Source organism: Garra rufa, chromosome 4 (assembly GCF_049309525.1).
Source record: "Garra rufa chromosome 4, GarRuf1.0, whole genome shotgun sequence".
Lineage (NCBI taxonomy): Eukaryota > Metazoa > Chordata > Actinopteri > Cypriniformes > Cyprinidae > Garra > Garra rufa.
This window is the reverse complement of record NC_133364.1, coordinates 2,654,018-2,681,930: the sequence shown is the minus strand read 5'-3', so window position 1 is coordinate 2,681,930 and position 27,913 is coordinate 2,654,018. Positions and strand designations below refer to the sequence as shown.

Below are 27,913 nucleotides of genomic sequence, written 5' to 3'. Positions count from 1 at the left end.
CTAATGACTAACAGGATCTAAAAAAAAAAAACTAAAGACTAATGGAAATTTCTCGAATGAATATTGCTTTCTAGCCAAGCTCTAAAATATCCGTTAAACCCACTGAGATATTTTGATATAAAGTAAAAATAACAAATACAGCTAACACAATAAAAACACGATAACATAATAAACATGATTTTGGAAAAAAAAAAAAAAAGTTCTTTGTTTTTGCAAATAAACTCGTCTCTTCATATATATAAGGCTCAATTGATTAATGTATTAATAATATTAACATGAGTGCTGAGCTAATTTCATTCATCGAAGAGAATCTCACAGGTGATGTGTCTGTATTTCATTAAAAGTCAACGTGAAGAGAGGTAAGTCTCACAATGACAATTCCAATACAAAATTCATTTCTAAAGGACATTTTACAGAGTTATCGCGTCTATAAATGATTCTATAATGAAGTCCATTACACTGCTGTGATCGAACAGTTGAGACACTTATTGTGGACACTAAACAGCTAGTTAGTGTCTGTGAGGGATTGAGGACGATAACATGAAGCTAATGTTGTGTTTGTTTAACGCACTAGCTGCTATTGCTACACAGTTAACTAGTGAATATTCTAAATAAAACGACACTTTTACAACAGTCATTTTATACAAGCTGTTTTTGAAGGTAAACGCTTTTTCTTCTTTTTTAACCCTTATTCATGATGAAAAACTCTTGAAGTGAAAATAAGCATCGATTAGCATGCAGGATCAAACGCGTCCGCAAGATGGCGCCAAACGAGCACACAATGGAATATTGACTAATACCAGTCTCAACTACATCAGTATCATACAGCTTTACAGGAAAATCCAGCGCTGCTACTATGGTACAGTGATTATATTTTTCAAAAATACATAGCATGACTGTGAATGACCGCCAAAGTCAAGTATTGTGGTATTCGGATGATCCAATAAGAATAGTGAGTATAAGAATAAACACCGACAATCATCGTGTGCTAAATGTGTTAATAAGGATAATAGGCTACACGTCACACGAAAAATGTTGGAGTTAACCCATGTTTTCAGACTTGTATGATGGTAGAACCATGGTCCCAGAATGTTCTCAAAACGTTCTGGCAACGTTCTCTCAAAGTTACGAACAAACGTTCGCCAGGTAACGTTAATAGAACATTTGATCTTTAATAGTGTTCTCAAAACGTAGAAAAAAGTTTCAGACAGACGTAACATTATCACAATGTCTGCAAAATTAGGAAACGGAGCACTACTTCACAGTTTGTGTAACTAAGAAAAAACGTTTAGAAGTCGCCACAGTTAAGAAATATATTAAGAATGGATTATAGATTGATTATTAAACAATACATTTTGTTTTAGAGTCAGCGTTCAATTGACCTGCCATGATATGGTTTGTTTTGGTTCATTTTTAAGACTTTTTTTTGTTTCGTAACAATTAATGAATCATTCAGTGGCATATTTGTTCAGTATGTATGTTCAATAATCCGATAATATTTTGTTTATATGATGTTTCTGAAGTCCTACTTGAGAAAGTTTAGAGAACATTTGCGCTAACGTTCCCGTAATGTTTGCAAAGTGGTAAAATGGAACGTTCCTTGAATGTTCTTATAACCGCGATTTAAAAACAAACAAACAAAAAACACGACGTTTTAAACGTTTAAAGTGCATTCAGAAATAACGTTTTAGTGGAAACGTTGACAAAACGTTCTTACAACATTTTTTTGTTATCCGGGGAGTGTTAAATGTAAATGAATTGTAGATGTGTGTGTGTGTGTGTGTGTGTGTGTGTGTGTGTGAGAGAGAGAGAGAGAGAGAGAGATGGTGAGAGAGAGAGGTTTGATTGTGTGTATATTTGAGTGAGTCAGTAGTGAGTGTGAAGCTCAGGGAAGAGCAGCATCTGTTTTTCACTCAATCTTTTTTATTTGCCTTCTATTTTTACTGCTCATTACTAACATCCCATTTTAAATTCAAACAGGAGACGCGGGAAGCGTTCAACGGAATAATCTCATTTGTCCAGTTCTGGGACGGTTAGTGACGGTTAATGACGGTTACGCGCTCAACTCGCGCGCGGATCTGAATCATGTGAAGCGCCGCTGAGGGAACCCAACTGAACCGAGCAGAACCGACCCAAAGCGGAACCCTGGAGCGATTAACTGATTGAATTGACTGATCGAGCTGATCGGATGGATTGATCAGGAGCGGCACAGGTGCGGCAGGTACGAGCTCATTCATGCCGCTTCTTCAGTCGGTCTTCAATCTGTCGCGAGTGCAGGTGAGAATCAATCAATCAGTCAATCAGAACCTCGAATACAAACACAACAACAGTTTAAAAATATACAGACGAGTTTAAAGTGGGTTATTATTTGATTGTTTGGTGACTGACATCACGATTTTGTTTTAGACATTCAGTCAACACTCGCTACACTCCGCAAAACAAAAGCCTACAAATGATGTGTAATACAGTATTGTTTGTTTTGGTTTATGTTTGACATTTTTATTGCTTGCGTGCTATTTAGGCTATAAATATGCAGTATTAAGCATTCAGTAGGCTATATAAATTATAGTATTTGTTCAGGATACATTTGAGGCAATGTACCATGTATAGTGTAGGCTACTTATAGTGTACTTGACTATAAACAGTATTAATGCATAAACACATATTGAAAAGTGGTTTTGGAAACTGATTTTTGTAGAAATACTGTAAAAGCACCATATAATAACAGTATTTAGAAATGTTTTTATTTAATTTTTTTGTAAATGGTAATTGTACTGATTTCTTGTTTTATTGCATGTTTGAGAGTCACTCTGGACCACAAAACTAGTCATTAGGGTAAATTTGATTTTAATTTTAAATTGAGATTTAAGTTATATATCTGGAAGCCAAATAAATAAGTGTTTCACTGATGTATGGTTTATGATAGGATAATGAGATACAACTATTTGAAAATCTGGAATCTGAGGGTGCAGAAAAATCTAAATACTGAGAAAATCGCCTTTAAAGTTTTTAGCAATGCATATTACTAATCAAAAATGAAGTTTTGGTATATTTACGGTAGGAAATGTAGAAAATATCTTCATCTTTACTTAATATCCTAATGATTTTTGGCATAAAAGAAAAATCAATAATTCTGACCCTTCCAGTGTATTTTTGGCTATTGTTACCAATAACCAGTCATAAGTGCTACTTACTTATGAGTGGTTTTGTGCTCCAGGGTCACATATGTTTTGTTTGTAATTTGTATTTTGGTCTTGGAAAACAAGCCATCTCGTTAGTTAGAGTTTTCTGGAATTGCATTGATCATTTCCAGTCTTTAGAGTGAAAATAGTCAAGAATCTCATCCTGCGTCAGCGAAGTCGTTCTGCAGTCACTAATGACTATTTTCTGCATCTCTGAGTCCCAGTGCCGCTGACGTTCAGAAAATGAACACTTTGAGTGGCAGTGAAAGCCGTAGCTCATCCAGATCTGACCCGAGAGAAAAAACAGGACTGAGAAACCCTGAAACCGTATGTGACAAAATGTCACTCGTGTTGTTTACTGAGAATAATGTGGATGGCAGAGCTTTCTATATGAATCCTGGAGTGTTTCAGTGGAGGAAAACTCAGGAGTCAGCGACTGTGAATGTAAATAAGCAATGTGCATTTCAGGAGAAATCACTGTGAATGTCAAAGTTAGCTTGTTAGTAATTAATAATTAATCCTAAACGGTCTTTCCAAGACTTCTGTTTATCCACGCATGAATTACAATGAATCAATTCAGTTCCAAATCTGAGTATGCAGATTAGCTAAAGTGTCTCTTTTTAAATAGTTTCTTCGTATTCTGGTTGATTCTGGGTAATTTAGGTTATGAAATGCTGTGAGAACATTTTTCGAAATGTTTCTGAAATCTTAAAATGTTTCTTGTGATTAAAACATTATTTAAAGGTTACAAAAAGATTTCTTGCAAACTTGTTCTAACCCCAAATCATTCCCGTAAATTATTACTTTACGAGCATTTTGTCTTAACTTTTATGTAACTTGAAAAGACATTGTGAGGATGTTCCCATTAGCTGTGTAATCGCGTGTGATAGTGTGTGTTTTTTGCCCGCTGAGTATCAGCTGATTCCTGATTCATGCGGCATTTCAGATGCTTCATATCGCGAAAGAAAGTGCTGTGTTTATCATTTTACTGTTTATGCTGAATGATCACAGTGGCAGAGGAATCACCGAACACTGAGCGTTCAGATGGATAGTTACATTACAGATAGCTGGATAACCGGATTCATTTTGAGTAAATAAAGAGCGTGACTTTATCAGGACAGTGAGGCTGAATTTAGATTTTTAACAAAATCAATTAACAAACATTATAATTTAAAAGATTTAAAACCATCTGGGCCTCTTTATTTTTGGGTCACACTTGGTACCTTTGCTATGGAAGCCTGTTTCTGCCAATGAATTAAAAAAAAAAAAAGGTTATTGCAACTTGTTATCTCACAATTCAGACTTTTTTCCCAGAATTGTGAGATATAAACTCACAAATGCAAGTCATAATGTCAGAATTGCAAGATATAAACGTGCAATTCTAAGAAAAAGAGTCGCAACTGTGTGATATAAACTTGCAAGTCTGAGAAATAAAATCAGAATTGTGTGACATAAACTCGCAAATGCGAGTTAAATCAGAATTGCTTTTTTTTTTCACTTCAGAACTGGACTTTTTAACTTGCAATTGCGAGTTCATATCTCACAATTCTGAGAAAAAAAGTCAGAATTGTAAGATACAAGCTTGCAATTGCGAGAAAAAAGGCAGAATTGTGAGTTTATATTTCGCATTTGTGAGTTTATATCCTGCAATTCTGACTTTATATCTAGCAATTTTGACATCCTGAGAAATAAAGTCACAATTGCGAGAAAAAAGTCAGAATTGTGAGTTTATATCTCACATTTGTGAGTTTATATCCTACAATTCTGACTTAATATCTAGCAATTTTGACATTCTGAGAAAAAAGTCAAAATTGTGAGATAAAAAGTCACAATTACGTTTTTTATGTTTTTCAGTGGCGAAAATGAGCTTCCATTCTATCAAGTGTTAGTTTGACATTTTTCGGCATTTTAACATTTCCAAATCATGTCCATAATTTTTTTGTGTTCACAAAGCAAATGCAGCAAGCTGTTAGATACAAACATAAAAATAACCCCAAAAGCATAGGTGGAGAACAAAACGTGACTGCACCAGGGTGTTAGTGACTATTAAACAATAATCAGATTGTATAGCGTCATATTGCTGGTCAGAAGTTTGTGTTTGTTATTCTGAGGTCACGATCCCTTATTCTGAGGTTGGATGTCTTTTCTGTTGCTTATTTATAAGACGTCACATGTGCTCCGGTTGATTCCAGATGACATTAATAAGCCACAAACACACCAACTTCAGCTGCCTGTCTCCATCTTGACGGCCACAGTCATATTTTAGCGTACATTACTAAACCTCATGACTGGAATGACAGGTTAGTGTGACACATGCAGTTTCCCTCGTCTGTATGTGAGCGCAGTGCTTGTTACTACCGCTCGCAAAAACGAACTGGTTGAAACCAAAAACAACCAATTTTTATTTGTTTATGATTATTGCAGTGTTTTTTAAAACACTGACAAAAAAAAAGCCATTTTCACTTAGAAATTGCACGGAAAGTGCACATGGAATAAAACATGAAATATAGAAAAAACGAAAAAGTATTTTATTGTAAAACATAATTCTTATAATCAATCATTTTGAATCATGATCACATTTAATCATTTGAACTTCTCATTAATCATTAAGTTGGCATTGTATTTTATGAATATTGTTGACTCTTTGACAATGCTTTGGATAAAATGCATAAACCTAAATGTAAAACATTGCCTTCTTCTCTTTGAAACAACATCTCACCTCTGATGATGCGTGCAGTGACATGAAGGCGGGGCAATAATATTAGCACCTCCCCTTCAGTGACCTGTCAATCACAGCAAGCCACACCCCTCCATTTAAAATCAAGTCTCGCGCTATATTTCTTTTCATTTAAGAAGTTGGAAATACATCGTAATATCCCAAATCCTGAATGTCACTGAACGCAGATTATTACTCCCACCAGAGATGGTTTAGCTGCCGGCACACCATTATTATGAGCGAAAATACAACCCGGCAAGAGTGTGAAAAATAGACGTTATCTGACTAATGACTGCGTATGCACAGACTGCTGAGTCGCCGCTTCAGATGCTGTAACTACATTGACTTCTTTTCTTGTTTTCTCCATTAACCCTGGTTATTACGCTGGCGATCTGACACACAAACACCTGAACCTGCTAATGAAGCACACAAGGCTTCCTGAGATGTTTTAGCTGTGGTTCCATAGTGGTGTGTGTCGCTGCTATTATTGGCCGTCCTCATCACCTTGAGTCCTGCATTAATCTGGACTCATGTTGGTCTCTGAACATATTGTGCCCTGCTGAGATGGAGGAGAGCTCGACCCTGATGAGAGAGACGGGCGTGCAGCCTCGCTCTCTTTGGGGTCAGACTCAATTTGGAAGTGCTGAACTGATTCTGTGGAAAAACAATACAGCTAACCGTATAATAATAGCAGAAAAACTGGACATTTTAATGTTTTTTTTTTTTAGAAGTGATTGTTACAATATTGCATTACTCCATAAAAAGTAACTAATTGCATTTCTTAGTTACTTTTTATGGAATGTAATGCATTATGTTACATTTGCGTTACTTCTTGTCACCTGGGCTGGGCTTAATTACATATTTTTGATAACAAACAACCCATAAGTTATATTTTTGAAAACTGTAATGAAGTAAAATTAATAAATAAAGTAAGTTGAGTTACTGATTTAAATAAGTTACTCAGATATTTTGTTGTAAACTTAAAAGTAATGAGTTAAAAAAGTAATCTGATTACATAACTTGTTACTTGTAACATGTTACCCCCAACAATGTTTGTAAGAAACATTTTTGTAACCTTTGAATAACGTTCTAATGATGACAAGAAAACTAGACATTTTGGCCAAAAATTTGGCCATGTTTCAAACGATCTAAACGTAACACGTTCCCGCCAATCCCCGCCTTGACGCAATGATTGACGTAGGGTGGGCGTGGTCAGCTCAGAATGCATTTTCAAAGCCTCATTGAATTTTGCTACAAATATCCCACGGCGCCATGATGAAAATGCAATCGTAAGTGTCCTAACTGTTAGTCTAAATGCATTTAGGACAAATAACATTTAAATGATAATTTTGCTACTGTTTCTGCTTGGACACGTTACACATATCAAATCAGTTTGGGCTATACATTTTCATTTTCATTTTGCTACTTATAAAGCATTAAAATAGTATGCACTTTACAACTTAAGGCTACTGTTGGAAATGGCAAATGTAAATAATATAATCTAATTTTCAATTTCATTCTGCACCAAATTTTGCACGCTTGGTGGAAAATGTAAATTTAAAAACAGAATTACATTGCCATTTTGAATATTGCATTGTCATTTTGCATATTGTATTGCCATTTTGCATATTGCATTGCAAATTGAATTTTGCTACACATATGCTTCCATTATATAGTTATTTGAGCATTCATTTTTTTAAAGTTATATTTTTGACAACTGTAATGAAGTAAAATGAATAAACAAAGTAAGTTGAGTTACTGATTTGAAGAAATTTGTAAATTTAAAAGTAATAAGTTAAAAAAGTGATCTAATTACATAACTTGTTACTTGTAACATGTTACCCCCAACAATGTTTGTACGAAAAAAATTTGTAACCTTTAAATAACGCTCTAACGTTATGATGACAAGAAAACTGGACATTTTAACTTTTTATTAAAGTTTTAAAATGTTCCTACAATGCTTTTATAACCCAAATTAGTCACCTGGGAGGACAGACTCTCTCATAAATTCTGTGTTTGAGGCTGTATGTTTAATCAAACATCACATATTCATCTGTCATTTAATAATATGACTAGCAGAATAATATTAATGTCATATCTGCTGTAGTTTACGTATTTACAGGCTTTCTCTTCAGCTGATGTCTTGTTAGTCATATGTGACGATTGGGGTTTATAAGATTGTGTAAAGTTTTTCCTTTAAAAAACAAAATACATTTGTCAAAAAATGCAAAAACAAAACGTAAAATGCAATAATGAGCCATTAATAATTTACCCTACCTTCCAGAGAAATAAATCCTTCAAAACAGATGCTCGTCCTCAGTATTTTTGTCTCGTTTTCCAGTACAGATATTCTTAAATGAAAATGATTTAAGATATTATGTCTTCTTTCTGACAAACGATCAATATCAAGCTTAAAACAAGAAAGTATTTGCCAGTGGGCTTAGAAAAATCAATTCAAAGAGAAAACAGGATTACCTTTCTCACCCCTTTGACAGATATTTGTTTTACACATAATTGTATTGCTTTTTAGAAACATCTGAATACTTCTCAAGTACTGTAAATGCATCTTTATGATGAATGTTTAGATATTTGGACTGGAAAACTATAAAAATAGCAGGTTAAACGTACAGTTTGAGTTTGTCTAAAAGGAATCTTGGAGCAGCTAAGTGCGTTACATAATCGTTCGTCATTTCCTGTCCCGTCTGCGTCCAATAAGAGCGTGCTCACGACGCGGATAAAAATAGGCAGCGTTTCTGACACCTTTCATCACACTTCTGTCAGAGAAACAAGTTCATGCTGATGCTGCTGATGCTGCGGCAAGATGCAGGAGGAACTACGGTGCCTTAAATCACAAATGTAACAAATATAAATGTAAAGAAACAAGCGTTTCTATTAGAAGCATTAAAGCAAGCGCTGATGTAAACTGGAAGGACATTTGAAGGAAACGGACACTGTATAACAGTTTGTTCCTGCTCTAAAAAACCTGCAGGTGAATTTGAGTGATTCTGACAGCTGAAGCGTTTTATAAGATGGAAAGGTCACAACCCGGTTAGCTTAGTGGATTCTGTGCTTTCACAGGTGTGTTTTGAGTCCAGGATCTGCTGTGAAATGACCCACTTTCTGCAGAATCCCGGACTCGAGCAGCCAAACTCATTGTGTGCAAAACGTCTGTCCTTCTGAGGCATCAACAGCTGCAGAAAATCAACGGTTGCTGTTAATAAGCTGTCAGAAATGCAGACGCACAGCTTCATTTTGGAGGGATAAATCAGATTCTGCTATGGATTCTGAGCTCGTCTAAACACACGTGTGTTATAATTAAAGCTCAGTTCAGCTTCTCTCAGAGGTGCGATGAAAACACAAAGCATGCTGGGACGACGTGTCTAACAGCTCGACGCACTGCTGACGAGACACAAAACAAAAGCCGTAAAGGTTCGTTGTCGGCAAATACGATGATTTAAGGGGATTATTAAACAAAGCTTCTTTATTACTTCTGTACACAGAAAAGATTCACTCAGAAATACTAGTAAATTTCACAAATGTGACCCTGGACTTATGTAGCATGGGTATATTTGTAGCAATAGCCAAAGAAAGACACACTGTATGGCTCAAAATTATAAATTTTTATTTTATGCCAAAAATCATTGGGATATTAGGTAAAGATCCTAGCGTAAATCAAAACATAATTTTTGATTAGTAATACGCATTGCTAAGAACTTTATTTGGACAACTTTAATGGTGATTTTCTCAATATTTTGATTTATTTGCACCCTCAGATTATTGTAGATTTTTAAATAGTTGTATCTCAGCCAAATACTGCACTATCCTAACAAACCATACCATGGAAAGCTCATTTATCTAGCTTTTAGATGATAAATAAATCTCAATTTAAAAAGATTTACCCTTATGACTGGTTTTGTGGTCCTGGGTCACAAATAATCATAAAGAAACTGCAAGTAACATGTTGAATAAAGAGTGAATTTTTGAAGTAGAGGCACTGAAATACTATTTTCTACCTGTTAACTTTATTTTTACACAAAATATAGTTATTTGAACATTTATTTTTTAATATTCCAAGAACGTTAAAATGTCAACTTTTCAGTTTGTGAATAGAACTTTATTTAATAGTTTCTTGCAACATTTTACTAACTTTATTTTTGTCTAAAATATTTTTTAGCGTTTATATTTAATATTCCAAGAATGTTAAAATGTCAATTTTTCGTTTTGTGAATAGAACTTTATTTAATAGTTTTTTGGCAACATTTGGTAACACTTTAGAATAGGTAACACTTATTCACTATTAACTACAACTTTTTAGCATGCATATTACTAGAATATTGGCCATTTATTAGTACTAATTAAGCACATATTAATGCCTTATTCTACATCCCTAATCCTACCCAATACCTAAACCTAACAACTACCTTACTAACTATTAATAAGCAGCAAATTAGGAATTTATTGAGGGAAAAGTCGTAGTTAATAGTGAATAAGTGTTACCTATTCTAAAGTGTTACCAAATATTTTGAGCGTTTATATTTAATATTCCAAGAATGTTAAAATGTCAATTTTTCGGTTTGTGAATAGAACTTTATTTAATAGTTTTTTGCAACATTTTACTAACTTTTTATTTTTGCATAAAATATTTTTGAGTGTTTATTTTTAATATTCAAAGAATGTTAAAATGTCCAGTTTTCTTTTTGTAAATAGAACTTTATTTAATAGTTTTTTGCAACATTTTACTAACTTTATTTTTGCATAAAATATTTTCAAGCATTTATTTTTAATATTCCAAGAATGTTAAAATGTCCATGTTTCGGTTTGTGAACAGAACTTTATTTAAGAGATTTTGCAACAATTTACTAACTTTATGTTTGTGTAAAATATTTTTTGAGTGTTTATTTTTAATATTCAAAGAATGTTAAAATGTTCCTTTTTCTTTTTGTGACTAGAACTTTATTAAATTTTTTTTGGAATGTTATGAATGTTATGAGAACACGTGTCAAATATTTAACGTTGTAAGAAGGTTCCGTAGGAATTACTTTAAGAACATTTTTCTCCTGAACGTTTTCTCTGAGAATGTTTGCTGTTTGCAGGACTGTAACGGCAGATTCACAAACAGATGGTTAGATGCTCGTTCCTCCGCTGCAATATAAAGCGAACATTATTTTTTCCTGTTTCTGTAGCGTATTCATTATTGATGCTGCCATCACAAAAAGAGCAATTAAAAGCAGATCAGAAATAGAGCGTTCATATTACACAGGCAAACATTAGAGCGATTGACATTGATTAGTGTGTGTGAGGTGAAGAGCTAATGGTGGCACACTGAATCTCACAGACATTGATTGAAACATCACACTGGAACTAGAGGCGCGGATGGAGGACATGCCGCTCGGATCGCTTTATTCTCCTCATGTCTCCACGTTAGAGTTTAGAAACTTCAAGTAAACGTCAGAATAACTTCAGTAATATGTGACCCTGAACCACAAAACCAGTCATAAAGGTCAATCTTTTGATATTGAGATTTATACATCATCTGAAAGCTGAATAAAGCTTTCCATTGATGTGTGGTTTGTTAGGATAGGACACTATTTGGCTGAGATACAACTATTTAGAAACCTGGAATCTAAGGGTGCAAAAAAACTAAATACTCAGAAAATCGCCTTTAATGTCCAAATGAAGTTTTTAGCAATGCATATTACTAATCAAATATTTAATTTTGATACATTTATGGTAGGAAATTGACAAAGTATCTAAATGGAACATGACCTTTATTAAGGCAAGACACTGCAGGTAAATAGGGTAAAAAACAACAACTAATAGTTGTCACCATACTTACCCATTTAATTGATTATATTGATCATTGCAAACATTTTTTGTATTACAAGTTTTTTTAAATGTTAGGTTTAAATATGCAAATTAGGCAATATTTATTGAAATATGTGCTAATTTGCATACATTTCTAGTACAAAAATCAAAACACTGGATGAAGTCAGTTTCAAAATTCTTGTTTAATTTTTGTTTTATTGAATGTTTTTACAGAGGGAATGGGTATCTCATTTTGTCACTCCATAATACTGAAGAAAAAAAACTTAGAAGAGAGAGAAAACAATGTATTTTTATTTATTTTTTTACCATTTTGGGGGGAATAAAATGTTGTATAAAAATGTTGTATATATATGAACAAATCCCTCTGTAAAAACTTTCAGAATATAGACAGGAATAAAAATGTAAAGTTTGATGTGCAAAAGTGTTACCGGAGTGGAGATTTACGGCTCAGTGTAGGAGAAAAAAACTCATTTTGAGAAAACAGCCTTTAAAAATCTGTATTGTAATTGAAATCTATTGACACAAATCGCTAAAGTGCTATAAAAGAAACACTTCACAGTGTCTTTTGGGTGTTTTCTTTCCATTAATCTGAAAAAACACTATACGAAACACCAAAAAGCCCAAAATTTTGACAGATGCATGAAAAAACAGTGTTTTTGCCTGCAGTGTCTCCCCTCAGTATCCTAATGATTTTTGGCATTTGACCCATAATTGTGGTACAGGGTCACATATTTCCAGATGAACACTTACTAGACTGAATCAGCTTGGCTTTACTTGATTCTCCATGAATCATTTTGTAGAAAAATCATTGAATGATCTTCCCAAGCCTCCAAAACATCTCACATCTCTTGAGGAACGTTTATTTGTTCATCTCTCAATCATCATTGGATTGCATTGCATTATATGTTTGGATCATTTCAATCTCATCTTACCAAGACATGTTATTGAAAATATAGAGTGACAACTGACATTTAGATAATTTTATGTCAGTATCTGCTGTACTGTTATAAAGATCTCATTGATTTACATTACAAGCATCGGAATTTCATCATTTAAATGTCAGCATCTGTGGCAAATTGCATATTTTTTTCTTAGTTTGAGTCTTTGAATAAATTTTAGCTGTTTTATTCTCACTATATCAGCCAATATGAGCCATGAAAGCCTATTGGAGTCGGTTTAGTTCTGGTTTCTGGACTTGTTTTGTAGTCTTCCTCATTTGGAGAGACTCCTCTGCTAAATGTCAAATACAGCAGTAATGTCTGGTTATCTGTTTCTGTTGTGAACTCCAGAAGCGCTCTGGATCAGACCTGTCTCGTCTGTCAGTGTCGGTGAGGTTCAGGGTCGAGGTCCATGCTGTGATTCACCGCAGCGGTTTTAGAGCTTAACTTCAGCTCGAAGGCCTGCAGGGAATCAGAGAAGATCTCATATATTCTAGTGACAATCACACTAGTGTTCAATGTGTCAGCTGTTTTTCAGTTAGTCTTAGTCCAGTGTCAGATGTCCTTTCTCTCAACAGTGAAAACTAGTATTAATTTCAATAATTATATTCACTTCTTTCTATCAAAACAACGCAAGTATGTTTAACCTTATGTTTGTCGATGTTTTCAGATCATCAGTGTTTTTTCCTTCAGCTTAGAGCGAGCAGGTTGGCAGATTAATTAAACACAAGACAGAAAATGTGTCCTTTTAAGAGAGAAGCTCTTATTTAGACTCTGATCATCCAGAAAACAGGTAACATTCTCACAACTTTCACTAACATTTTTTTAGTGATATAAATGTGAGGACAAAACATTCTTAAAGGCGTCATCGGATGCAATACACACTTTTACATGTTGTTTGAACATTTATGTGTGTTGGCAGTTTGTGTACACAACCACCCTACAGTGATAAAAATCCACCCACACTGCAAAAAATGCTTTTCTTACTTAGATTTTTTGTCTTGTTTCCAGCCAAAATATCTAAAAATTCTTAAATCATGGAAGGATTTTCTAGACAAGTAAAAATTATTATCTTGTTTTTAGTAAAAACAAGTCAAAATTAAGTGTGTTTTTGCTTAAAACAAGCAAAATAATCTGCCAATGGGATAAGAAAAAAAATCTTATTTCAAGCAGACAACTAGATTATTTTTCTTACCCCATTGGCAGATTATTTTGCTTGTTTTAAGCAAAAACTCACCTAATTTTGACTTGTTTTTACTGAAAACAAGACACAAATTTTTACTTGTCTAGAAAATCCTTCCTGATTCAAGAATTTTTAGATATTTTGGCTGGAAACAAGAAAAAATCTAAGTAAGAAAAACATTTTTTGCAGTGCTACAGTGATAAAAATCCACCCACACTGCAAAAAAATGCTTTTCTTACTTACATTTTTTGTCTTGTTTCCAGCCAAAATATCTCAAAATTCTTAAATCATGGAGGATTTTCTAGACGAGTAAAAATTATTGTCTTGTTTTCAGAAAAAAAAAGTCAAAATTAAGTGTATTTTTGCTTGAAACAAGCAAAATAATCTGCCAATGGGGTAAGAAATACAATCTTGTTTTCTGTTTGAAATAACATTATTTTTCTTACCCCATTGGCAGATTATTTTGCTTGTTCTAAGCAAAAAATCACTTTATTTTGTCATGTTTTTTCTGAAAACAAGACAATAATTTTTACTCCTCCAAGACAAAAAATCTAAGTAAGAAAAGCACTTTTTGCAGTGCAGTGGTATTTTTTTAATCTTTAAAAGTAATATCCCCTTTTTAAAAGCTTCTTGTGGGTGTGACGACACACAGACAGAGGCCCCTCCCATGATAGTTGATTGACAGGAGCACCTTACCTTAGCCCCGCCCTCACCGAGCTCCGAAAGAATCTCTCAGATTGAGGTGTTCTGTTGTTGGATGTAATAATGGACATAGCTGTCGTCATTTAGCCTCGACATCTGAGCTGCTGAAGATGCAGAGGATTAATGTTGCTTTCGTTTTTGAAAGGAAAGTGCTGATCCTGATCTACATTTGTCCAAATCATTCGTGATGCAGCTTTACCCACAGCAGAAGTGAGGATAAGGGTTTTTACATACCATTGAGAAATTTTAACCAAAGTATGTTATAGATTTCTCATTATCAACTTGTGGAAAATGGGCATCTAATGACCCCTTTAAGATAATGTTAATGTAACGTTCTTATTACGTTGTTAATATGTGATATATCCGATCTCATAATGTTGAGAGAAAGCGTTCTCAGAACAATATTCTCAGAGCATAGAATATTTACATTTAATGTTTCAATAACGTTTTATTTTTTTTGGGGGGGGGGGTCTTGTAACCTTTAAATAACGTTATATTATACAAGAAAAATGGAAATTTTAACATTTTAGGTACGTGCCCCACATTTTTATAAAATTCATTTGTTATCTGAGGCATGTGATGGAGGTTTAGATTTCTTCTCCTCATTTTTTGTAGAAGAAAGTGCAGTGAAATTTTAGATATAGAGGTTTTTTTATGTTTTAAACTACATTTTAGTCTTATTTTTTCATCACAGTGTTGATAAACACTCCTAAAAATAAAGATTCTTCTTAAAAGATTCTTCACAGTGATGCCATAGAAGAACTACTTTTGATTCTGCAACGAACCATTCGGTTAAAGGTTCTTTAAAGAACCATCTCTTTCTTACCTTTTTATAATCTGAAGAACCTTCTTTCGCCACAAAGAACCTTTTTGTGAAACAGATGTTAAAGATTCTTTATGGAACCATTTAAACAAAAAAAGGATCTTCTTTGGCATCATGAAGCACCTTTTATTTTTAAGAGTGTAGTCTCAGCTGGTGTAATAATGACGTCAGTGTCATTTGTGACCCTGGACCACAAAACCAGTCATAAGGTTAAATTTGACAAAACTGAGATTTATACATCATATGAAAGCTCAATAAATAAGCTTTCTATTGATGTATGGTTTGTTAGGATAGGACAATATTTGACCGAGATACATCTATTTGAATTCTGAAATCTGAGGATGCAAAAAAATCAAAAAGACTGAGAAAATCACCTTTAAAGTTGTCCAAATGAGGTTCTTAACAATGCATATTACAAATCATAAATTACATTTTGATATGTTTACAGAAGGAATTTTACAGAAAATCTTCATGGAACATGAACTTTACTTAAGTTCTTAATGATTTTTGGCATAAAAGAAAAATCAAAAATTTTGACCCATACAATGTATTTTTGGCTATTGCTACAAATATACCCCAGCGACTTAAGACTGGTTTTGTGGTCCAGGGTCACATTTTAGGAATTTCTCGTGCAAAAATGGTCATTAACAAATATTTTTGCTCATGTTTTTCTGTTATATCAGAGAATCAATGTTGAAAATAAGTGGCTCCAAGGTGGTTTTAAAGCGCCTCTAAAAAGGCTCTGAAGTGGCTCTAAAGTGGCTTTAGCTGAAGGATGCAGGTTCAGGTGTGTCAGATTGAGTCTTTTGATTTCTGAAAGACGTAATGAAGATGAATGACATGCTGGAAATGAGGAGCGATGGAGGAACTTGCCCTGACAGCCTCATTTCAGAACCAGACTCGATTCTTATTTTAATAATTCATCCCGCCGATGCGCGTGAGTTTATTAATGTTTGCAATAGTCCAAACTTTAACGGCGTGTTCTCTTGTTCGCTGCATAAATTATGCAGATGTCCTGAGGGTTTGCAGTACAACACAAAGGCCTGAATTAAACATGAAGAGCTTTTAGAATAAAACACACAATTAGAAACGGCTCGTTCCTCTCTGACAGATTCTTAATGAGAAAATAAGTCTGCGTTTCTTCCCCTCCGGCGCTCAAATTAAAGACTTTTATAAGGTCATTCGATCAGATTCCCAAGGTGATACTGTACGGAGACGCTTGGAAGCAATTACGTGCCGTTTATGAGTGCGAATGAACATAAATATTAGTACGGCCTCAGATTTAGTGTTTAATATATAATTCATGTTGTTGTAACAGCTTCCGGAAAACTATTCACACCTCTGAGAATTTATAACACCTAAATATGTGATGATTAATTACAGCATCAATGAGTCCACTTTATTTACCTTTGTGTTGTAGAGAAAAGTAGAGATTATTAATAATAACAGTAATGATAACAGAAAGATATGGAACTTTTGTAAGGCAGATCTAATGTTTCATTAATGATCATTTATTTTTTGGCAAGTTTCTAATCTTGCTGTAATTTCACTGTTGTAAAATAAAATAATACTCTTTAAATAGTATATGTTAATTCATATATTAATTACTACAGCAATTTATTAAATGATTGGTTATTTAAATATCTATTAATATATTTTTAAAGAATTCTTATATGCTCATCAAGGCTGCATTTACTTGATCAAAAATACAGAAAAATAATTTTTATATTGTGAAATATTTTTACGGTTTAAAAAAATGGTGTTCTATATTAATATATTTTGAAATATAATTTGTTTCTGTGATGCAAAGCTGAATTTTTCCAGCCATTACTTCAGTTTTCAGTGTCACATGGTTCTTCAATAATCATTCTAATATACTGATTTATTACTTTTATTTTCAATTTTGGAAACAGTTGTGCTGCTTAATATTTTTTTCAGGATTCTTGATAAATAAAAGGTTAAAAGAACAGCATTTATTTAAGATATAAATCTAATAATATAAATCTTTGCTATCATTTTTTTATCAATTTAAAACATCCTTGTTGAATAAAAGTATTCATTTCTTTCAAAAAAATCACGGGTTCCAAAAAAATATTAAGCAACAAAACTGTTTAATAATAAATCATATTAGAATGATTTCTGAAGGATCACGTGACACTGAAGACTGGAGTAATGAATTATATCACAGAAATAAATTACATTTTAAAATAGATTTACATAGAAAACAGCTATTTTAAATTGAAATAATATTTCACAATATTACAGTTTTTTCTGTATTTTTGACCAAAAAAAAAAATGCAGCCTTGATTGCGCAGAAGAAACGTCTTTAAAATCCATAAAAAAATCTTACCGATTTATTTTATTTTTAAAAACATTTAATATAACAATTATTAAATAGTATTTATTACTATGGTACTTTATTTATTTATTATTGAATTAACTAAACACATTTAATTTAATAATGTAATCAATTTATATAGAGAGAAAGATATCGATTTTTTTAAAACAAAATAAAAATTGTTTTATTAATTGCAATGTCAATTTTGATTTCAATATTTAATTTTTTTTAAATATTTTGAATATTTTTTGTCTGTGTGTGTGTGTGTGTGTGCGTGTGTGTGTGTGTGTGTGTGTGTGTGTCAGTCTCAGATGATCTAATACTCATTACTCAACCACAATCCTAATACCGATCGGAAAACAAACGGTCGGATCTCCAGCACCTCCGTAATGGAATATAGAAGGTGAATATCAGTTCATAACCAGAGTGTAAACGATACGACCAGCTGCCAGTAATTACCATCAGTGTGAGTGAGATCGTTTACATGACGCCTAACGAGGCTCAGCTCTGGATTCTTTGTGTTTCTGCACAAGTCTAATAAGAAAATCAGGGATTTTTCCCCCTGACTCCTGTAAAAATTCACATCAAATGAATCAAATGTAGGCAGATAGGTGATGTGATAAGATACAGTCCTGACTCTCTGTGTGTGTTTGTGTGCAGGATGAGCATGAGAGATCTTCAGAAAGTCCTCACTCAGGTCCTGCTGCTGGTTCTCCTCCTGGGATCTCCAGCACAATCCAGAGGACATCAAGGTGGGTTTTGTTCTCCTTGCCTCAAATGCAAAATGACGGAAGATATTCTGTAAAATCAAAATTATGTGTAAAACAAACACAAATATCGCAACTAAGGTTTTTTCTAAGCTCAAACTCACTTTATTTTTCGATGCTTTCTTAGAAAACTAAATATAAATACACCGCTACTCAAAAGTTTGGGATCGGTTAGATTTGTAATGCTTTTTAAAGACTCTTCTGCTCTTCAAGGCTTTGTTTATTTGATTAAAAATACAAAAAAAGCGGTAATATTGTGAAATGTTATTGCAATTTAAAATATTGGCTTTCTATTTGAATATACTTCAAAATATTACTTATTTCTGTGATGCAAAGCTAATTTTCAGCATCATTACTCCAGTATTCAGTGTCACATGATCCTTCAGAAATCATTCTAATATTCAGATTTATTATCAGTGTTGGAAACAGTTTTTTTTGTAACCTGTGATACATTTTTCAAGATTCTTTGATTAATAAAACGTTAAAAAGGGCAGCATTTATTTAAAATAGAAAGCTTTTGTAATAATAAACACCTCGTTCAAAGTTTAGGGTCAGTATTTTTTCTTTGAATGAAATTAATACTTTTATTCAGCAAGGATGTGTTAAATCGATCAAAAGTGATAGTAAAGACTTATATTGTTAGAAAAGATTTATATTTTGAATAAATGCTGTTCTTTTTAACTTTTTATTCATCAAAGAATCCTGAAAAAAGTATCACAGGTTCCAAAAAAATTTTTAATATTTAAAATATTTTTTAAAAGTAATAAATCTGTATATTAGAATGATATCTGAAGGATTATGTGACACTGAAGATGAATGAAAATTCAGCCTTGCATCACAAAAATAAATTATATTTTAAAGTATATTAAAATAAAAAAACAGGTATTTTGAATTGCAATAATATTACCTTTTTTTCTGTGCATTTTTGATCAGATAAATGGAATTTTGATGAGCATCAGAGATTTTAATAAAAAACAATACAAATCTTACTGATCCCAAACTTTTGAGAAATGCATCTTAATTTACAGATGTTTAGTTTTCTGGAAAACAAGACACACATACTGAGAAAGATCATGATTTTATGCAGTGTATGATCAGAGCCGCTTAGAAACACAACAGAGGAAATACAGCAGTGCATTTCCTGTTTCCTCACCACCGATCCCAGCAGATCTCACTAGTATTAGTCATGCAAATGCAGTTTAATTAGAAAAGCTTGTCCGCTCTGAGACCGCTATCCAAACTCTTAATTAGCTGTTTACAGCACACACACACACACACACACACACACACACACACACACACACACACACACACAGGCATCTCATAGAAATGTCAGCAGCAATTAAAAGTGCCGAGCTCCGCAGCGTGTGAATAATTGAGCGGCTGGAGTGACGCGTCACCAGATCAACACGAGCGCTCAGCGGGAGGAAGGACAGTGACCGAGACTCAGCGGCACCTCCTCCTGCGCTCCTCCAGCCGCTCGCAGTTTCATGAATGCAGTTTCTCTCCTGATCGATACTGAAGTGTGTGTGTGAACAGAGTTTAGCTGAGCTTGTCACTCACTGCTGCTGCGTTAAAGTCCTTGTGGGACGTTCGTACTTACGAGTTGACAAGTCGTCATTATGACATCAGGTGCGTTCAAGTCACTTTGGTCGAAATAAGATGGCGATTTACCTTTTCTACATAAAATTCAATGTTTTTTTTAACTCTATGTCTACAGAATGACAAATAAAGAATGTGCGTCATTGTGTTTTTGCTTGTTTCTCTTTATGTTCAATTTATGAAGGTGATAAACTGAATTAGGGCTGCACTGTAAAAGAAAAGAGTTCTTAAACTTTAAAAAGTAAGTGTTCGTGTTGCCTTAAAATTTTAAGTTTACTCAACTCAAATATCTACGTTTTCTTATAATACAACGTAACATTTCATGTTGAGGATCGATGTTTTTGCGTTTTCGCATCTGTCGCAAGCATTTTGAAAGGAAAGGATGACAAAAAACTAAAGAACGCATACCAAAAGTAGTGTGCCTTGAATTTTTATATTTTCTATTCATGTGACTTTTATGAAAATGATTCTTCTATGATAATGATTGTGGTCTAGTGGGGGGGTTGGGGGTTGTTGTTAAATAATTAATTCATAACAAATTAATTAATTGTAGCCTAACGTTTCCACCAGTGCTTAATTTGAGCCGCATCCTGTCAGATTTTGGATTTTTGTGTTCCGGTATTTGTTTTTAAAGATCCGGCATTAACAAGTGCATTAGATCGTGACAGTGCATGCATGCGTGCATACGAGACAGAGCAAGTGCGGGTTTATGTCGATGTATTTGGAGGATGTGTTGGTCCTTAACATATTTTCGACCAAACAGCTTTTTTAAGTTCAAAATCGCTCTCATTGATTGCTTACTGCTTAAAGGTTGTATCAGCGATTTCTAGCCTAAAACATAAAGTGTCAATTTCAGCTGACCTTTCTTCACGATCCGCTCGCTGCCTGCCCCATAAATTGTCTGTGAAAAAACCGCGTCTCTCTGGTCAGCCTAGGGTCAGAGAACACTGTTTGTTTATGTGTGGAAAGGTTGGTAGTGCCGATTGTTTTTTTGGCATATCTCGGACCCTAGGCTGACCAGAGAGACGCGTTTTTTTCACAGACAATTTATGGGGCAGGCAGCGAGCGGATCGTGATGAAAGGTCAGCTGAATTTGACGCTTTATGTTTCAGGCTAGAAATCGCTGATACAACCTTTAACCCACTCTCTCCAAACGCATCTAATGAGCAGCAGAATGTTTAGAGAGAAAGTATAATATCAGAAATAATACCAAATCAAGCGAAATATTATTATATATTAACATTATAAACACTATAAACATAGCTATAAGTGAGTTACCCTGACTCCAAAACGAATCAGTTAAATGTAACGGTATTCAGAACAGAACAGGAATGAAACAAAATATATAAAGTTAAGAAACCAAAACAAAGCGAAACTAGAAATAGCAGGCGTTGGGCTCACGTACCTCTGTAATTCGACACAAATCCAAGTGTTTCCATATTCCCAATGTATTTGAATGATAAAACTATTATTTATAATGTATACTAGGCTTTGTGTTGTACGTTCGTATTTCGATGGAAAAAATTATATTCTCTTCAGCAAAAATGTTCAGAAATCTTCACATTTAAACTTGTTTTTTGTTCCAAGCTCTGTTCGTTATGGTAAAACCATGAAAAAGGCATATTTGGTGTAGTTTATTTAATCTAATTTAATTAAAATTATTTAGATTTTTTTCAGCTGTTTTTGTATGCCTCATTTATTAATGTAAACGAACTAGTTCGTGTAATTCGTTTGGAGTTCGCTGTAATTTGTATTGTGATCGCCAACAACTTCCTTGTTATTATTTCCTCATAATAATAGTAATAAAATAAGTAAAGATGCGGAAATTGAAAGCATGCATTTCATTTGGCTATATAGTGTGATTAAGTGTGTTTTTCGCGAGCGGGTTGCTGCTGCGGCGGGGCCGAGGATCGACTATCGACCCAACCCTATTATATGTATGTTACATTTCTGTTTGTGTTGTGTTTTGGTTTCAGTGGTGCATCACGTGCGGACAGGCACGTGTGAGGTGGTGGCGTTACACCGATGCTGCAATAAGAACAAGATCGAGGAGCGTTCGCAGACCGTCAAGTGCTCGTGTTTCCCGGGACAAGTGGCAGGAACCACCAGAGCGGCTCCGTCCTGCGTAGACGGTACTAAAAACGCACCAGACGGTCATTTGGAGATATTCATCAAAGCATGAATGAATCCTCACATTAAAAAAGTATCACTTTTTAAATTTAAATTTTAAGAAATGTAACATTCACTAGCAGTTTCTAAGCAAAAAAAATTGTTTCAAAGTAAAAATAAAATCAGTGTGGATTGCAATATTAAATAAAAATATGAATGATATTTCTTAAACATTTAATATAGAGTTGCATTGTATCACTGAAAATAGTTTGTGTGATTGATTAGATTGTCTAAGCTACTTGTATTGAAATGTTTATATTTATTTATTTTTTTTACTTACTTTTTTACTAAAACTATTAAAAACATTTTGTTACTTAAAATAGAATATACATTTATTGAAATAATATTCATTTAGTTTAAATTAAAGTAAATAACTAAATAATCTAAAGCTAATAAAAATGACTAAAATTAATTTCAAGGCAGGAAATATAAAAAAAAAAAATTATTTGTATTTAAAAATATTAACAGAAACAATAGAACTTGAAACAACAACGTTTTTACGTTTGGTTGTATAACCTCTAAACGCTGGAAATAAAATCTTTTAATTCAATTAATGAGTGGATTATCAAATGCATTTCTGAGCGCGTCATTAGCGCCGTGTTTAACGTCTGTCGCTTAATGAAGAAGCTGATTAAACTCTGATCGCCTCTAATCTTTCCAGGCGTATTGCTTTATCTGTGTGAAATGAATGTTAACGGATCCGTTCGGATGGGTTCGGGCCCCTGAGTGCCGTCTGACCTATTCACTGACATTTAGTCTCTGACATTCTCTGCAAATTAAAGCGCGCTTCTAATGTCCTCCATCGGCGGGTCATCTCTAAAAAACCATCAGTGCTTAACCTGGTAATGATTCCCTCCATCATCACGCCTCGTTCTGACGGGTTTAGTCCTAATAATGCATTCCACATCAACTCAAACTAGCCTCTATCTGACCAGCTACTGATGTTAAAGATCTTACCATGTATTACTGCACTTGCTTCTTTTCATTTAATTCAAAAATGTAGAATTTTTACACGAACCACACCAAAAAAACTTCTACAAACATATGTATTTGCATATGCATTTTAATGTATATCTTTCAGGTCAAAACAGGGTAAAGCAGTGATTTATCTTGAGCTCTGTGTGTGTTTTCAGCCTCTATAGTCCAGCAGAAGTGGTGGTGTCAGATGCATCCGTGTCTGGATGGAGAGGAGTGTAAAGTCCTGCCGGATCTCAAAGGCTGGAGCTGCGCTACAGGGAACAAGATCAAGACCACAAAGGTATAAAAACCCTCAGAAAACACAGTAAATGTTCTCAAAGCACACTGAAACATTATTAATACGTTGCTTATGGAATGTTTCAGTTGGATGTTTGTGTAACATTTTTTAAATGTATCTACTTGTTTCGGAATGTTCAGAGAACATTCAAAAGTAACATTCTCATAATGTTTCAAAATGATACAATTCACTTAATGTTTGCATTTAAAGAAACTGGACGTTCAAATAATAAAAAATTAAATAAAGAAAAATAAAGAATAAAAAATAAAAAAGGACTTTTTTCTTGCAAGTTTGCATCTTGCAATTCAGATTTTTTTTCTCTCTCTCAAAATTGCATTATATAAACTTGTAATTCTGACTTTTTTCTCAGAATTGTGAGATAAAAACTTAGATATAAAGTCAGAATTGCAGGAAAAGATAATAAATAAAGACTTTTATTCTCACAATTGCTAGTTTACATCTCGCAATTATGACTTTTTTCTCGCAATTGCAAGTTTGTCTCTCACAATTATGACTTTTTTCTTAGAATTGCATCATTTAAACTTGCAATTATGACTTTTTTTCTCCGAATTGTGAGATATAAACTCACAATTGCGAGTTCTAAAGTCAGAACTGAGGGATATGATCTCACAATTGTGAGATATTAAGACTTTTTTTTTTTTTCGCGAAATTGCAAGTTAACATCTTGCAATTCTGACTTTTTTCCTGAATTGTGAAATATAAACTCACAATTGCGAGATATAAAGTCAGAATTGTGGGATATAATCTCACAATTGTGAGAAATAAAGACTTTTATTCTTGCAAATGCCAGTTTATATCTCACAATTTTTACTTTTTTTCTCAGAATTGTGAATTGTGAGATATAATCTCACAATTGCAAGATATAAAGTTTGCGAGTTTATATCACTCAATGCTGACTATATAACTCGCCATTGCAAGTTTTTGTTTCGCGCAATTCTGAGAAAAAAAGTCAAAATTGTAAAATAAAAAAAAAATGCAATAACCTTTTTTATACTTTTGACATATTTTTGTTAATTGTGAGATACTGAGTTATTAGATATTAAGTCTTGTTTTTTAAAAAAGTTATCAAAAGTTAAAGTTTTTGCTTAAAATTAGAACACAAATCTGCTAACAGGGTCAGAAAAATCAATTGAATTCAAAGGGAGAAATTATTTTTCTTAGATATTTTATTCTTGTTTTAAGCTTGTTTAAGACTCCGTATAGGATGTATTGATGTAATAATTATATGAATCATATGAATGTTTATATGAATGTTTTTATAATGTGTTTATTAAATACATAGCCCACTCAAAAATAAAAATATCATTACAGAAAACCTGAATGAGTTTCTTTCTTCTGCTGAACACGAAAGAAGATATTCTGAAGAATGACAGCATCTAAATAGTCGCCGACAGTCATTGACTTCCGTAGTAATACAATGGAAGTCAATGGGTACCGTCACCGGTTTGACTCCCAGCATTCTTCAGAGTATCTTCTTTTGCCTTCAGTGAAGCTCATACAGGTTTTGGAACGACATGAAGGTGAGTAAATGATGACTGAATGATCTTAAGATGCTATTTGTCTTTGGTCCGGCGTGAGGTGTAGCTCTATGTGGGTCGTTTCGGCGGGTCTCTTCTGCTGAAGGTCAGCGGTGGGACGCTCACATCCATCTGTCTCTGGGATCATTTGTTACCAGCAGATGAAGCTTTTAGCCCCATTAATGACTAGTGTGTCACCGCAACACCCTTGAACATCACCAGCGCTTTAATTAGAAGCTTTTAATAGAAACCCAATGCAAATGTCCTTCTGCCGCTGGTTATGACGACTGTATGACTCGAGCCCGTTCAACTTCTATCAATTATTTAAACGGCCTCGCCAAACCTGTCTGGAGCCTAATTATTGATCCTAAATATCCGCAGGTTCCCCGATCGGCCGGCGTTGCGGTGGTCTTCATCGATTCAAAATAAACCGTATCAACCTCAAAGAGCCTATATCTTTCTTTTCCGTATGAAACACTAAACTAATGCCGTTTCCTGCTTTCATTTCCCATGTTTCGTGCGCCACAGATCTCCTCAGATCGGGATCAGCTCTGGTAACCGCTGGAAATATGATACAGGTGAGCTGGCCTTCATCATCTTCATCATCACAAACATCATGAAAGAGTTTTGAGCGATTTCTTCACGCAGCAGGGGATTGAAACGTCCAGAAAACTCTTTAGATGGTGAAGTTTGTGTTTATTTCCTTCTCACTGATTCGTGTAATTCTGGAATTAGCAGCACATTTGCTGACAGAATATATGACCGTCTTTATCACATTTTGTGCCTGAACTCAAATACAATGTGGTTTATAGCTATTCTGTTCACAAACACACTTTATCAATCATAATGTAAGACCTAACTTTAAGTAGAAGCTCTAAACTGTCTGGTTTTCACTGATGACACTATTAAAATATCTCAAATTATTATATTTTAGATATTTTAATAAAAATAAATAAATAAAACGCTTGCTGAAAATGTAGACGTTAATTTAAAAAATGACAATTTAAAAAAAAAATTTTTGCTAGAATGTAAAAAGTCATTAAATAAAAAATGTAAAATTAAAAAAAAACATTTAAAAACTTGCTAAAAATGTAAATATTAATTAAATAAAAATGAACAATTAAAATAAATAAACACAAAATAAAAAACTTGCTAAAAATGTAAATAGTAAAAAAATTAAAATTAAAATAAATTTAAAAACTTTTTAAAAATGTAAATATTGATTAAATAAAAATAAACAATTAAAATAAACACAAAATAAAAAAAGTTGCTAAAAATGTAAATAATAAAAAATGTCAAATTAAATTAAAATAAATTTTAAAACTTTTTAAAAATGTAAATATTGATTAAATAAAAATAAACAATTAAAATAAACACGAAATAAAAAAGTTGCTAAAAATGTAAATAATAAAAAATGTAAAATTAAATTAAAATAAATGTAAAACTTTTAAAAAATGTAAATATTAATAAAAAAGTTATTTTATATATATATATATATATATATATATATATATATATATATAGTAAATAAAAATGTACAATTAAAATAAATAAAATGAAACACTTGCAATAAATGTAAATAGTAAAAAATGTAAAATTAAATTAAAATAAATTTTAAAAACTAAAAATTTAAATATTAATTAAAAAATAGTTAACATATATTAATTAAATAAAACATTTACAATTTAAATAAAATTAAACACTTGTTAAAAAAGTAAAAAGTAAAAAAATTAAAAAATGTAAAATTGAAAGAAATTTAAAAAACTTGCTAAAAAATGTAAATATTAATAAAAAAATAAATAAAAAGAAAACAACTTGCAAATTTTTTTTAAAAAATTTTTATATAATAAGTTAAAAATATCACTTGCTAAAAATTTCAGTATTAATTATTAATTATATTAATAAAATAATACAAGTAAAAAGATTTTATTTGTTTACCAGCATATGACCATGAACCTGTTCACCTGCAACGACCAACATCAGGGAACTGTGAATATCTAAATGTGTTGTTAAATTATTACAAAATGTATGTAAAATCTCAGGAGGAAGTGTCTGAGCTAGACTTTGAGCTTTTTGAGGGTTCAGCTGTTTTTTCTAATAATGTTTTTAACTGTTTCAGGTCATCTTCTGTGTCCGTCACGTCTGTACTCGAGGAATCCTACGGAGCAGAGACTCACAGGTTCAGCCTTTATTGAAAAGCCCAGGATGTGCAGTGAGACTCTTACGGCTCAGTGAACTCACAGCGCTGCTTTGTGACACTCAGACCTTCTCATTATGAACCTTGATTGAACTGACAGATCTGGATCTAGACCGATGAAGGTATCCAGACGGATAATGGGAAAAAAACAGATGAACACTTTGTTCCTGCATTTCTTGAAGTTCTAATATGAATGTTCATATATCCTCCTGAATGAAATCATATCAAAGAAGACTCCAGCAGGTTTTATCTGTGTGTAAATGATGCATACGCTCATAATAAACCATGATTGTCTTAATCTGCTGGCTTTCTCTGTGCGTCTCAGGGCTTGTTCTGTGTCCAGGTGTTTTCCAGGTGATCTAGGCGGAGCAGGAAGTGCTTCGTGACCCTCAGGTGACCCTCAGTCATTCACACTACCACAGCAAACTCATGTTCCCACGGACGCTTTCAGTCTAAATGAACAGATTAACACGGTGCTGTCTAATTTTAGCCTGCTGGTGGCTGCTGTTGAGAGCTGGATGTGGATGAAGCGTTTATTCGCTGTGACAGCTCTGCAGAATCGCCCCATGAGACGCAGCAGATACGTTTACTTCATATCAGCAATATCTACACAGCCGGGTAAACAATCCCAGATGGGGTTAACACACAAGATTGCTCTTTAATGTGTACACATGCTT

General features: G+C 33.3%; 1 protein-coding gene across 1 annotated transcript; it reads left to right on the top strand.

Annotated features, from left to right (window-relative positions):
• The first annotated feature begins 1,903 nt into the window (after positions 1–1,903).
• Positions 1,904–27,619, top strand: LOC141333616 (chemokine-like protein TAFA-2). Its single transcript, XM_073838668.1, has 6 exons — positions 1,904–2,277; positions 18,369–18,460; positions 22,054–22,209; positions 23,380–23,504; positions 25,568–25,617; positions 27,159–27,619. The coding sequence occupies exons 2-5, from the start codon at positions 18,370–18,372 to the stop codon at positions 25,595–25,597; spliced, it is 402 nt and encodes a 133-aa protein (XP_073694769.1). The 5' UTR covers positions 1,904–2,277; position 18,369; the 3' UTR covers positions 25,598–25,617; positions 27,159–27,619.
• Positions 27,620–27,913: the final 294 nt, after the last annotated feature.

Excerpts from the sequence above, each read along its gene's own strand:
- LOC141333616 (XM_073838668.1), top strand. The coding sequence starts at position 18,370 with ATGAGCATGAGAGATCTTCAGAAAGTCCTCACTCAGGTCCTGCTGCTG. Across the intron at positions 18,461-22,053 it reads ACAATCCAGAGGACATCAAG|TGGTGCATCACGTGCGGACA; the intron begins GTGGGTTTTGTT and ends TTTTGGTTTCAG. Across the intron at positions 22,210-23,379 it reads GGCTCCGTCCTGCGTAGACG|CCTCTATAGTCCAGCAGAAG; the intron begins GTACTAAAAACG and ends GTGTGTTTTCAG.